The 14,424-nt window shown below is 41.9% G+C and overlaps 1 protein-coding gene across 1 annotated transcript in view; it reads right to left on the bottom strand.

Annotated features, from left to right (window-relative positions):
• Positions 1-14,424, bottom strand: part of LOC139716692 (uncharacterized) — a 224,194-nt gene that overhangs the window by 10,712 nt on the left and 199,058 nt on the right. The window contains exons 6-9 of the mRNA XM_071628221.1: positions 12,771-13,090; positions 4,367-5,358; positions 1,276-1,587; positions 415-573 (exon numbers count right to left, since the gene is read on the bottom strand). Of these exons, the coding sequence (XP_071484322.1) occupies positions 415-573; positions 1,276-1,587; positions 4,367-5,358; positions 12,771-13,090 (1,783 nt within the window). The remainder of the gene's footprint in view (positions 1-414; positions 574-1,275; positions 1,588-4,366; positions 5,359-12,770; positions 13,091-14,424) is intronic.

Genomic DNA, 14,424 nt, shown 5'->3' with positions numbered 1-14,424 from the left:
CAGCCATTATTTACTTTTGAAATAACTACCATACATTCCCTATGCACTGAAACGTCTTCCCAAAAATTTCCTCTTATCCTTGCGCTGTGCTAGAAAATCATATATTTTCATTCAAATTGAAATTGGTAATGTATACCAAGTATTCTTGCAACCTACGTATACATTGTAGATATACATGATTTTAGCCATATCAGGACAACTACCCCCAAGAACGATCACCTCCCAGGCTAAACATACGTTAGTGACAGGGTTAGGGTAAAGATTGGGGTAAGTGTTAGACTTTGGGTTAGAGTCAAGGTTAGGTTCAACATAAGGGCATACAGACACAAAAAAAGTGTGCTATATCTATACGGGGCAAATATCCATATGAGAACTCTGTAGTTTGAAAAGGGAGGGTATACAGTGTGTGTGTACCAGCTCTGACGTGGGTGAGTTTTTTCGCTGCTGTCTCTCTAGTTCCATCTGGAGCTTGGCGAGAGGCTCAGCCTTGGCCCAGGCTATCCTCGCCTCTTCCTGGAGCTGGGCTTTCTTCGACTCAAAGTCCTCGATGTCCTCAAAGGTTACTGACGGAGCCTGGAAAGGTCACAAAATCACAGAGACATGCAGAATACCATGACTTTACATGTGCCATTGAATCTTTACACTCTTACACTCACGGGCAATTCTGTCTCGTGACAATCCACCAAGAGAAATAAACATGAACACTTTACACATTTCTTTAACACCTTACACATTTCTTTAACAAATGTACATTTCAGCTCCTCATACTGAAATCAGAATGTTCACATTGTCATGGGGGGGGGGGGTTATATGTAGGTCTATATTTTGATGTACATTTTACAGATTTGTGTAGACAATTTATAATAGTTTATTCTAAACACTGCAGGACAGCTTTAGTTGTCTCTCTTGCAATGTGAAAAGATGGTTCCTTACACATTTACATTTTACACATTTCTTTAATTCAGAGCTCATGGGCAATTCTGTCTCGAGACAACCCACCACGAGCAGTAAACATTTACACTTGACTTTACACATTTCTTTAACCCGTTGAGGATGGTTTGATTTTGCTACAACACGCATTTCCTATAGACGCTTCCCACAGTATACTCGGGACTTGTCTTCAACAGGTTAATGCACAGCTCATGTGCAATTCTGTCTCTAATAACTAATCAAGAGCAGGAATCATAATATATATGTACAGCATTCAAAGGAAAATTGTGTGATGGCGCAGCTTTTCCACACTCAAGAAAGCACTCAGCCACACTGTAGTCTTGCCTTGGGTGAGGCTACACTCCCAGTACTGCTGGCGCTGCACTCCCGGCTGAAGAGAAGGCGGCTGTCCCGGTTCCCGATGATGGGTCCCGGGATGTTGGCTGTGGCGGCGGCCATTGCCGCAGCGGCCTTTGACCCCTCGTCCTCGTCTGACTCCTCCAGGTTCTCATTCACGAAGCAGATCTGGAGGTTCATGCCGCCCTGCAGCCGGGCCGACAGCTTGTCCCGCCCCTTGCCATAAATGTCGCCCTCGGCCTCCTCGTCTGCGCCCATGGCCAGCTTTCGCAGGATCTCCTGCCGCGAGTTTTTCTGAGTCTACGAAAATAACGCATGAGGAAACACAAAAACACATAAATAATCAGTTTCAAATGTTGAAAACAAAAATGAGCTTTATCATTATTTTAAAGTGAAATCTAGTTTGCTTTCCACATCATCATATTTTTCTTCTGCAATACCAGTACAGTGCAAAAGTTAGTATAAAATACTAAAAAAAAGTTTATAAGAATTACAAAACCAGTCGACATTATAGCATAATGTTTCACAATCAATTACAAATGTGCTTACATTTCAAATACAGAAATATTTGTCAGACTGACCTTAAGTGATTATCACATATACCACAGGTGATGAAACAAGTTTAAAGTGCTTTGGCAGTCATCTCAAACTTATGTACATTATCAATTTCAAGATTCTTTCTGATAGACTTGACCTCTACACTATGTGCACTGGTACAGTATGTAAATACAGCAGAATGCACACTGAAAATCTAATCTCCTAATCTCATCTTTGATGGAAAAAGACAGTAAAACAACTACCCCAATGACAAACGTATGAGCGCACTAAGAGTTGAGTACTGATAACAAGTGATTAAAACCCGATACAATTAAGAGACCATAGTTATACTTTTCAATATATACAAATCTGTGAGTGCTCTGGTGATCAAAATTTAGCCTTTAATTGATTGATCCATTCTCATTGACCTGACAAGTTTACAAGTTACAAATTCGTTTGGTTGCTGTATCACCATATACAAACTGTATATGCCTACTCAAAGTAGTTTTGTACACGCACAGTCACATCACAGTCAAATGGAGAAGGATGCTTTCAGTTTTGGTCAGTTCTGAGACACGCGGAAGTGAATAAGCAAAACTGTTGTGACAGACCTCTTTACTTGCCATGGCTGTTGGCTGGTATAAAGTTCCAACACACTGGGAAGACAAATGCCACAGAAGTGCAACAGGAGGGGAAAACCCCCCGTAGGCAATCAAGGCGTGTATGTGTAGATGCCGATCGCACCAGCGCTCCAGAAAACTAGCCCAAATTATGGCAAGGGAAACCATAAAAATTACAGCAAGCTATAGCCTCCGAGCTCCTGGCGTGAATGTTGTTACACCTGACAGTGTTACCACGGCAGAACGCCACTTCCTTCCTCAGCGAATTGCTCAATTATGATGATTTCCTCTCGCGCCGCTTTCGATCTGCCTCGCACTTGGACTCTGATACAGACACATACCCGAACACTCCACGGAAGCTGCTCTCATGCACATTGTACAGCATGAAAGTACATTTTGTTATTGCAGTAGCCACATGACTGCTTGAGAGTACGTCCATACTTTCACAACTACCCAATGTATTTCTTAGAAGGAAACAGAAGAAGGAAGTGACTTTCTGCTGCCAACTGTAACCTACTTCTGAATCATTTCCCTGTCAAGTTTGTTTATATCATATTACAAAAAAAAAAAAAAAACAAAGCCATAGGTCAAATAAGACAAAGGACAGTCTGTAACAATGACACTACTTTGGATTACTGTAGCTAAAACTGGACAGCTCAAATCTGACTGGCTGTTACTATTTAAGAATTGTTAATTTGACCATGACTATTGATACTAAACTCAAATTCTATTCATGCAGACCCTCATGTTACTCTCTAATGCATTGTGTGCACAATAATATTCAAGTCAATTGTGCATGGTAAAAAAAGAAAAAAAATACACATCATAAAAACAAACTCAGGGACTTGCACAGCCCCTGTATTGTTCCATGAATGCATTAATTGAACATGACATACAGTAATTTGTTTTTCTCTTTGACATGCAATTGGCCATGTACCAAGTAACCAATCAATTTGTTTGCACTGATCCTGCACTATGCAACTGTCACTTGGTCTATGACAATATCTCACAGCTGCAGGCACATTATAATGGTCTCCTCTGGCATATCAAATCTACATGTATAAAGCCTCAATGCAATACACCACAGCTAACCCTCCAACTACAAGATACAGCATTTTATCCACATCGCACAGTTGGCTCTTATTAGGTAAAGGGTAACAAACCACATTATGTCGGATTTTTAGAACATCTCAGACATGTCATGCATGAATCTACAAGCGTATATACCTACCTGCAGTTCACCTGTTCACATAATATCACACTCATAACTCCCCTAATAGGATCATATCCAAAAGCAAGACTCTTGTGTGCTACAGTAATGAAATTAAGAAGCACAGGTCACCGGAGGGCTAATTCCATCCGACTTGCATGCGTTACGGAGAGATTAATTTCCCTAAAGTGTAGTCAAAGAGCACTGGGATACTTCAGCACAATGCTGGCTATGAAACAGGCCCAATATACAGTCTTATGTACCTTGACTTACACTTGCTGAATTGCTGGGAATAGCGTCATTATTGCTACCAGATCAGATGAGTCAACATGGAAGTGCACACTATAGGATGACTTTTCTTGTAGAATCAACTCGTCTGCACCACTAAGAATTTACAATCCTGACTTATAAGACTGGTAAATTCTAACTACTTAAACAAACAAAGGGCACTAGATCTGCACAATGTAAGAATGAGATCATACACCTCTCTGTGTGCACACTGTATGGTGTGACACACTTTCCACATGGGGCAACTGTAACAACATAGTCGACTTCTGCCAATGTTTGCATCAGCACAAGGTATAAGTAATCCTACCTACAATGCAGAAGGGGTTCAAAATTTGCAGGAAGTGTACCCCACAACACCCATCAGTGGGTTCAACTTCCCCAAATTTTGTTACCCCAGAAGAGAATCAAGCACACTCATTCTGACCTGCTTGGCACTTTGTTGCTGCTCCTCTTCCTTCTCCATTTTTGCAAGGTGTTTTTCCAGCGAGTCCCAATCTAACACGGGCAGGGACGGCTCCCCGCCAACGGTCCCTCCACTTCCCCCACTGCTCGTTCGCGACAGCACCCCACCCTCCCTAATCAGCTTCTTCCCCTGGGAGGGGATCGTGGCACGCGCACAGGGGGACGAGGTCACGGACTGCGTGCTGGTGACGAGAGTCTGCGTGTTGGTGCCGCGGTTACACGTGGAGGCGGTGCTGGTGGCTGGTGGGTAGTGCTGCGGAATCTGACTGTGAGTCACCGACTTTGCACTGTGCCGCACCAAGGAAGTAGTGGAGTGGGGCACGGGACAGGGGTCGTCGCAGGTCACTACCCCTTCCTGGCTCGTGCTCAAGTCCTCGCCGAGGTGAAGGCTACTCGACAAGGTTTCGTTGTCCATGTACGCGGTCCCCAGCTTGGACCGGAGCTTCAGTTTGGCCAGGGCCTCCGTGAGTTCAGTCTCCTCCATGAGGCATTGGGAAGCATTCGCGTTGAAGTCGTTGGCGTTCTTGTTCTGGTCAAACGATTCAATGTGAGGAGAGCCCTCTGTAGTCCTTATTTCATCCGGACTCGGCGTCTGCTTGCCGCCGTGGTTCCTGGACAGCGAAACCTCCGGCCGCTTCCCGACATGCTGGCCCTCCTCGGTGCCCTCCCCCTCGGGAGACGTGACGCAGCTGGAGCTGGCGTAATAGTCGCTCTCGTAATTCTGCGCGTCAAAGTCGATGGGATCTCCCATGATCCTCTCCTCCATGGCCGCCAGCTCCTCGGCCAGACTCAGGCGGTTGATGCGCCGGCATTTGTCCGGCGTCTCCGGCGACGTCTCGTAGCATGCCTTGTCGTCGAGCTCCACGCTGCTGCCGAGATCGTGGAGCATGGAGATCCCCCGCTTGGATCCCCCTAGCGATGACATGATGATGGCCTCCGATTGGCTGTCACCAGCTGGCAAGTGGAAATAAAATTAGAAATATTGTACAAAAATTATCATTTTGGTACATGTACCCACTAGAAAAATGTTTAAAAAAATATGTGCATGTATATTCCTATTTGTACTAGCTTCTGTAAAACCAGAAACATTCGCAGCATACAACTTTTGTGAACTGGAGCTGACAGCCTTTTTTCGTGACATGAAACTTTCGCAGTGTGGACCATTAAAAAATAATGAATTTACTACATGTACTGGATTGTGTAGACAAAAACTTTTGCATGCATTTTACTTTTGCAGACCATGCTTCCTTGCAAAATTCACAAAAGTGTCATGCACATGAAAATTTACGGTTTTAAAGTATCTTACATAAGACAAGGATATACATTACTCAATATCTCTTCTTTAGATCAGAACAAATGACTCCATTGCAATGCCAAACCAGTATAAAGTTCTCTACAAAGTATGCAAACTTACTCCTATAAACTCTTTTGTCAATTCAAGATATCGCATTATGGTTCTGATAATTCTTATTCCTTGATCGATCAAAGCAAAACAACATCTAAACTCACTAATTCTACATTGTGCATAAAAAAGAATACTTTTCAGCAAAATAACAACTGTATGATTTTGTCTGGTTATGATATCAAAGCATTTAATTGTTAGGGAAAGAAAACATCAAATTACAGAATACACTTTCAACAGGTCTAGGCCAAAGACTGATAGGTCATCCGGAAAAAAGCAGTCACGGGCTAAGATCCATGTCTTTAAAGTAGAAAATCATATTTGATTCAAGATGTTACACACAGCAACAAGAGCACAGACATGCTTTGAAATACTAGAACTGAGATTTTTGAAGTGCTGCCCTAAATTTTGCCTTCCAACCAGAATAGGAAGACAAGAAACCAGTTTTGTTTGTTTGTTTTTTTTTTTACAGGGGGCAAAAGAAGAGGATGAGTAAATTGCATTCTGAAGAGATGAACTACCGACACCTCTTGTCACAAATAATATGGCGACACCGTGTATTCTTGTCTCAACACCACAACTTATTCCTGCTCCTCTTCAGACAAAAATGGGGTGGCAGACGGGAGAAATCTGATTAACAGTGACAGAAATCAATTTCAATTTCTGCCACAAAGTCTCCTCTGCCCCACGGTCTTTTGGCAGCCCCCTCAAAAATTGAATCCAGCACAAGTATTTCCTTCTCTTCTTTTCGCCCTCAGGGGGGCAAACGCTCATTGACAAACTTGAAAAAAAAAAAGAGGAGCGCCCTCGGAAATCAATGCCTCGAGTCTGTAATTGCATACACTGCTCGGCCACATATTTTCTTAGTATGAATTGTCTGTCTTGTTACATCTTTATGTCACAGTCAAGAAGAACCCCCTGACCCACTACAAATATTGTTTTGCATTGTTGTTGTTTTTTTTGTGTTATTACCAACGACAAAGCAAGCATGCAGTCATGTGTGCAAGCAAGCAGATCAAAGATTGAAGAGAGAACAGGACGCATAATCATAATTCACATTTTTGAGGCATCTTGGAGGTAAAATGCTAACAAATATCTTGTAGACCAGGCCTCTTGTATAACTGAATAGATTTCAAAAAAGGTTGTATCACATCGTATCACCCGCATTCCACGAAAATCTACTATTTTTCTACTATTTGCACTCTTTAAGATTAAAGCAGGTACAATATATTATACATATATATATTTTTTTTCTTCTTTCTTTTTAGTTCTAAACATATCCCCCACAGTTGATTCTAAACACACAACTAGCAAAACTAAACTTCCAGGTATTTGAAAGGAAAGTGGATAATAAATAACAGATAATGTCTTTAAGCTCCAGCAAAGGACTGGGTGGATATTTTATGTATATTTTTGCTTACTGCATTATAGCTGTTTAACCCATTGAGGATGGTCTGATTTTGCTACAACACACATTTCCCATAGACACCTGCCTGAGTATACTCGGGACTCATCCTCAATGGGTTAAAAACTGATAACAAAAACAATCTGAAACATCTCAGATGCACACTTTGGGAATAAATGTATTGAAATCATTCAGACATGAAGATGGAGAAGAAAGAGAGAAAAAAAAAAGAGAGAGAAAAAGCAAAAGCCCCTCCATCACACAAACATTTGTGACCCGCTACAACAAAATGGTCCTAAAGTCGCGCACGGTTGAAGCCGTGAAAATCGAGTTTGAAGTTAGAGCATCAAAATTGGTCAAAACTTACGATTTTCTGAATTTGACATATTATTAGAGTCTGACATGTCTTCTATCATCTGTCGAAATTATGAAGCAAAATGATGAAAGGAAAGACCAAAAAATAGCTTTTTTCTGGGCCATGTTTTTTTGGCGTTTCAACGAAGCAGAAACTGGTTCGAACATTTGGATTGAGCGCCACACATAGGCTCCGCCCCTAACAACGACCAGGGTGATCTCATTGGTCAGTTTGCCGCTTGCCGCTAACTGAAGCGTGAAGCTCGCACACTGCCCAGTCGACTGGTGCGTGCGGGCGGGTTGCACTATGCCTAGCCGCTTCTCCTGACATCCTGGTCACTGATTGGTCGGTGAGGAGACCGCGGACGCTGTGTTTGAATGAGCATTTCGGGGGTTGCTAGGGCTTAACTTCTATTGTCCGGAGGTGAATACTGACTTGCATGTCTCTTGATTGTGATTGCGTCGCAAGGAGAACTTTTAGGGCGCTTTTCTCGAAACAGTGATTTCCCAGACGTCTTGACATGCTCTCTTTTAAACATCGATATCTCCGCAGCCGATTATTTTCATGAGACGTGTTATATATATCAATTTAAAGCAAAAAGATTAGGGAATTGTGTCATGCAATTTTCAAATAATCGACCTCGCCCGACTTTAGGATCATTTTGTTGTAGCGGGTCACATTTGTCAACAACACATGATCAAGAAATACATAGACCGAGGAGCAAAACAATTACCAGTCAGGGGCAGATCCAGGAAGTCTGTAAAGAGGGGGCGCCCCGCCTTTACAAAATTAAAGGGGGGGGGGGGCGCAAGCACCCCACCCCCAATTTTTTTCTTTTTATTTCTTTTGTTTTCACAAAAAATAAAGGGGAGGGCGTGCACCCGGTGCACCCCCGCCTGGATCTGCCATTGCCAGTCAATTGTTTTTCACTGATGACAGCGAAAATAGGCATTTAGGGAGAAAATGGAGCGGGGAAAAAAGGGAGTAAGTGAGAGGGATCGGAAAGGGTACAGTAGAGCTACATGTACCTACCACACGACAACAAAAGTTGACATATTACAATGCTATTAGCAGTAGGGAGTACAACTTAGCAATTTTCCTATGAGATTTTCACACCCACATTAGAATGCAAAAAAACACCGTTTGGTTCCTTAAGGCAATGATTTCATGGAGAAGTCAAGAAATGGGGGCAGGTATAAGTGAAATATAAGAAAAGAATGCTAACAGCGCGCAGTCATATCTCTCAATCCTGATCAGTGAACAACATTCTTTCGCAGGATTTCGGCAGCATCTTCCAATTAGGATGAAATCAATCACCTGCTTCCTTATTGCACTTACAGAAGAAGGAAGACTTTTTTTTTCGGGGGGGGGGGGGGGGGAAGGGGGATGGGACTCGACAATGTTGATGCATTCAGGACATGATTGCTTACATGCATGTACACTCGGAGTAATCAGACTCTGCGTAGGAAAAATTCCACGTGCCAGGCTTGGCTTTTAAAGGCATAATTTACCATTTGCAGATGGAACAAAAATCTAGCATCATTATTGCTTCAAAATAGTTCTAAAATGTGAGTTAGGGATAGAAACAATGAATGTAAAAATCTGAACCAGTATAATCAATGTTAAGTATTGTCAAATATACAAAATGTGAACAATAGTTATAGTAAAAATGTTTCCAGACTAAACCATCTACAGTTATTGTTTAATGAGAAAAATAGTGATATCTCCTTATATTTTAGGCTTTATTGCAAAAATTTTATATGGTAGGGTGTTTTGTGATACAACTGACCTACACATATGCATCAAAAGTGATATCTTGAACATTTTTTTAAATTGCTAGTGCTCCCAAAGGTAAAAAGGACCTTTAAATAAAACTTATAACTTTCGGGGCGAGAGAAAAAAAAACAACACCAACAAAAGCATTCTTCCCTGCTGAACCTCTTGGGGTTTTTTAATTTGGAAGCAAGCTGAAGCCCAACATGATGCTGCCGATTCAAATTGGCCGAGCCTGATGAAATCTGATGTGTATCTCATCAGTATCACAAACAGTTGTCTCTCGCGATTCCGTTTCATTGAAATCAAAAACAATATATCCATCTCTTCATTTGTGGCAGCATAAAAGCTGTGTATCAAATCAAACTCATTAAATTCACACAACGCAACATTTTTGGCTTTACCGTGCCAACCTCGTCACCATATGTGTTGCAGAAGGGCTGTTGGCAGTTAAATTTTTTTTTTGGTATAAATCTCAACATTTTCTGCCATTCTAATAAAGGAAGATTTCCTTATTTTGAGCCCTCTATTACACAGCACAAGATTTATTCTGTCATGACTGTCAACCTTCTAAGGCATTCATTCATTCCATCAAGTAATAGTCAGAGTTTGCATGTTTTGTCTTGAAACTTTTGTACAATCATTAGTTCCCATTGTGAGGTACTACAGGAGGGGAAAATTTTGCTAGTTAGTTCTTCATTTTGAGCTCTCTATCAGGCAGCATAAGATTTATTCTGTCATGAATGTAAACCTGATTCTAAGCATTCATTCATTCATTCCCTCAAGTTAGTCACAGTTTGCATGTTTTGTCTTTAAGCCTGTACATACAATCAATCAGTTCCCAAAGTGAGGTACTAAAGAAGAGAAAAATGTCACTGATTATTCCTTCAGTGACATACAAGTTGTCATAACCATGCCCACATATTACTTTGGTTACTTTTCCTTGTATTTTTTAGGGGGCATTCTTAAAAAATGGATGACTTTGACTTAAAAGTAGAGCATATTTCACTGCACATTCAAGGATATGGTCCTTAAACAACTTGACTCCTGATTATCTTCACTTTCCGTCACCAAGAAGTTCCTTTTGTGGAGTCAACAGGGGCCTGAGCCTCTGACAAAGATTCTGCTCTGATCGGAAGCTCAAGCCCCTTTTGACTCCGGTTTATTCCACTAGCTCACCACTGTTGGATTTATAAGCAGTTCTTAGCATTTTTTTTTTTTTTTTTTTTTTGGGGGGGGGGGGGGGGCTACATAAGTTCCTTCTGTAAGACACTTGGGACAAGAGCAGTTTCCCCCCTGCGTGGAGGATCTTCTTTGCATATGTGGGAGACTTCGACTTCATCACAACTTTCTTATTTTTTTTCAACTCTTTCCAACTTCACTTTTTCCAACTCAGCTGACTTTCAGGTGATAAACCTCAATGAATTTCACTTATACACAGAGAGTATATAAAAAAAATCCCCTGTTTATGATAAATCAGTAAGCTGCATCCCATAATCTCAGCAATGAGAACAATCAATGCGCTGGTCACTAATCTCTGGCTGACGTTGCTTTGGTTGTGGATGGTGGCGGTATTCGAAGTGCGTGCAAAGCGGCGTGATAATGCACTGCTTCTTTTCCTGCGTGGGATCACACCACTGCAAGCGTGCAACCCGGGTGATAAACATGTTTCCCCCCTCCCTCTCAACTAGGCTTTAATGTAGCCTAAATTAAATTCGACAGTGTGACAAATTGAGTCAAATATCACTCCCTTTTTATTACGCCAAAGTGCGGCGGGGATCGTGGGCACAACACCGGGCCTTGAGCACGGAGAAGCTACACACCTCCAGCAGTTATGAGGTGAAAATTCCATTAGTAGTGATGAGAGCCCAGAAAAAAACAACAACAACAAACAAAACATGGGTCTCTCCTTGAAAAATTTTTGAAAATTGGAGTAAACACATGCTTTTTAATTAGTTCCATGGCTGTCAAATATGGGTCAATTTCAATTACAATTTTGTCTAAAGAATGTCGCTGCAGAAGGGGACACACGTGAATGCAACTATACCGAGTGGCAGTTTCAAATGAATTTGTCTCATCTGAAAACGGCTGTCCAGTCTACTTCTGAGAGGTGCCTCTACATTTAGATTAAGCCATTGCCTCCTAAATGTGACCATTCCCCCTAGAATGAACGTGTGGGACACCAGGTCCCCATGAAAAGGGGGTTAAACTTGCATACATGTAGCTTGGAGCACAAAATGCAGCCCTCATCAGCACAGCTGACTAGAAGCAATCATGTGACCAAAACATTGGCCTGAATTCATGAAGGTGGTACAATCTTGTCCATGGTTTAAACCATGGACAAAGACCATAGTTTGTATGGGGTGCCAAGTGTTGCATGGCCTATTTCGTTACGAAATCAGTCATTTCGTCAACGAAATGTTAAATTCAGGCCACAGGGTCTACAGGCAAACGAGGCTGTGTGGAGTAAAGTGCATGCAAGGCAACCCTTGTTCAAGTTACTACGAGGAAGAAAAAAAAAACACACAACTAAATTGCTAAAAATTACTTGCAATATTATGCATAAATTATCATTTCATTTCCTTGAAATGCTGTCTCATTTTCTCATGTGATAAGCTCCCCTCAAAATTGCTCGAATATTGGAGATAGTCTCACAAAACAGTATGATGGCAGACTTTCATGAGATATAATTTTCCTTTTTTTGAGGTCTTTTTTGAGGCCTTTTTTTGAGGCCATTTTCTGACATTTATCTGTCTAGTCTGTACGCTTCCTGTGCATGAAATGGCATTGACATCAGCTCGGTTCAACAATCGATTTCTTGTTAGAAATCCATTTCGAAGACTTGCATGCCGCTCAATGGCATGCATAGTTCGAGTCTTACTCAAACATTCCCGACATTGGTGGGGGCACCACATTGCTATGAGACACTCAGCAAGGATCATTCACCCAATACATTCACTGTACTTTTCTTGATACCCAGAAAATGAGAAATGTCTCTATGGCGATTGGTATTCCTGCACCGTATGGCATTATTTTCCCAATAGGTCTGCAATACATCTTGCCACTGTGGGACAACAGTTTCAAATGATTGGTATAATTTGTAAATAATCATTATTTGGTCACAATATGCCAATTTTCATAATACTTCGAGCCAATTTCACAACATGGAAAAATAGTGATTCCAGCAATTTCATCTGACCTTTGATACATTTGTCCACAAAATTGATTACGGACAAACGGAGAGACAGACAAGCCGAAAACATAATGCCTCATAAGACACTTTGTAGCGGAGGCATAAAAAAAAGGCGACAACTGTAAAAAATTAACCATTTCTCTTGGTGCTGTGGTCATTGCTTGACAGAAAACAAAAACACCTTTACCCTGCTGGGGTAATGCAACTGGGTTGCAGCATTACATCAGAATGAACTTACACTGGGAAGAGGAGTCTTGTTGCTGTCCCTCCGTTGTGTCTCCGGTCCCCTCTGGCTCCCTCGCTTGGTTCGATTGTGAAATGTTCAGATTGTCACTGTTTGGAAGCTGATGGTTACCGTTCACGTCGCGGTCTACATCGTCCCCGTCGTTGGCGTCTCTCCTACTGTCACAGTCGTCCTCTTTATCGGCACCGTGGTCATTGTCCCGATCATCATGCTCCTCTAAATTGTCATCGTCATCTTCATCTCCCGAGTCTGGTTCGTTGTCTGGAGAGAGACGAACTTTCCTGCGCTTGTAGTTTCTCCACGCACGCTGGATGCTAGGAAGAAAAACGCAAAAGGACCAGAAATACATGTTTACTTGCAGGCATGGTGTGAAATTGAATGTCATAAAAAGTCTGCACCATCATTACTTTAACATAAACCTTAGAAGATGTCATGGAGAGTATAAAACAGGGCTCAACCACTGAACTCTATTGTGGAAGGGGCGCTGTGCGCACTTAGCGCGCACTACACACTGAAAAGCCACTACGCTCGTGTTGCACTGTGGGTAAAAGCTAGAAGCCACCGGAAGTGCTGGCCGGTGGCGGCCATTTTGGGACTTTGCTATGGGGCACCAATAAGGTGCCAAGAATCACATGGCTATTTCGTTACGAAATGTGTAATTTTGTCCACAAAATTGCATTTTGAAATCAGTCATTTCGTTGAAGAAATGTTCATTTTGTCAAAAAACAGTTGTTTTGTTAGTACATGTTCATTTTGTCAACTAAAGAGCCATTTTGTCATGAAATAGCCCATGCGATACTTGGCGCCCCATAATTTACACCAAAGTGACTTTCCACTGAGGAACGCGCGCTTCTTCTGCGTACCATCTGCAAAGCAATAGCGTTTAGTAAAGTGGGCGGGGCCTAAAGGTGGAGTCCTAAAATGGCAGCGCCAACTAAAGCACTTCCGGTGGCTTCGAGCACTGCGCGTAACGTCACTTCCAATATGGAGTTCAGTGGGCTCAACACTACGTTTTTTTCTCTGGTGGCCCACTTGGGCCACTAAAATTTTTGATTTTGAAATTTTGGTCGCCCGAAATAAAAGCAAATACAAAAAAATTTTATCTGCCCCCATTAGGCCACCAAGAGATAGCCTTTTTGAAAATTTGGTGGCCAGACATGAATCTTTAGTGGCCCCAGGTTACCGGGCCACTGCTAATGATGAGCCCTGTATAAAAGATGACAACGTAATTAATCCCTGAGCATCTAATAGTGAAACTTGATTTAAGTTATACTTTTTATATAACTTGAGAAGCTAATTGTTAAGTTCCTCATTTAATCACTCTTGCATGATATCTGCCAAGTTTGGTGAAAATATGACCATGCTTTTTCAAGAAGATGAAAATTTGAACAGTGGGCCCCAATTTAAAGCCACCCCCCCCCCCCCCCATCCCCCACGCCCACCCCAGGGTCCGCTATACACAAACTTGAAACTACAGTCACCATTGCACTTACTGATACCACAAACTTACACTATACATGTAGCTCTATCACTTCTGATTCTGGAGAAGAAGATTAATACAATTCCTTGATTTGGGGGCATGGTGTTCATTTAAAAAAAAAAAAAAAATCTTATCCCCCTAGGGATGCTACGTAGGTAAAAATCCATC

This window comes from Diadema antillarum, unplaced genomic scaffold (genome assembly GCF_040938485.1).
Source record: "Diadema antillarum isolate AM-2024a unplaced genomic scaffold, OU_Dant_1.0 scf00000069, whole genome shotgun sequence".
Lineage (NCBI taxonomy): Eukaryota > Metazoa > Echinodermata > Echinoidea > Diadematoida > Diadematidae > Diadema > Diadema antillarum.
The sequence above is the reverse complement of the archived record's forward strand: the minus strand, read 5'-3'. Positions and strand labels throughout refer to the sequence as shown.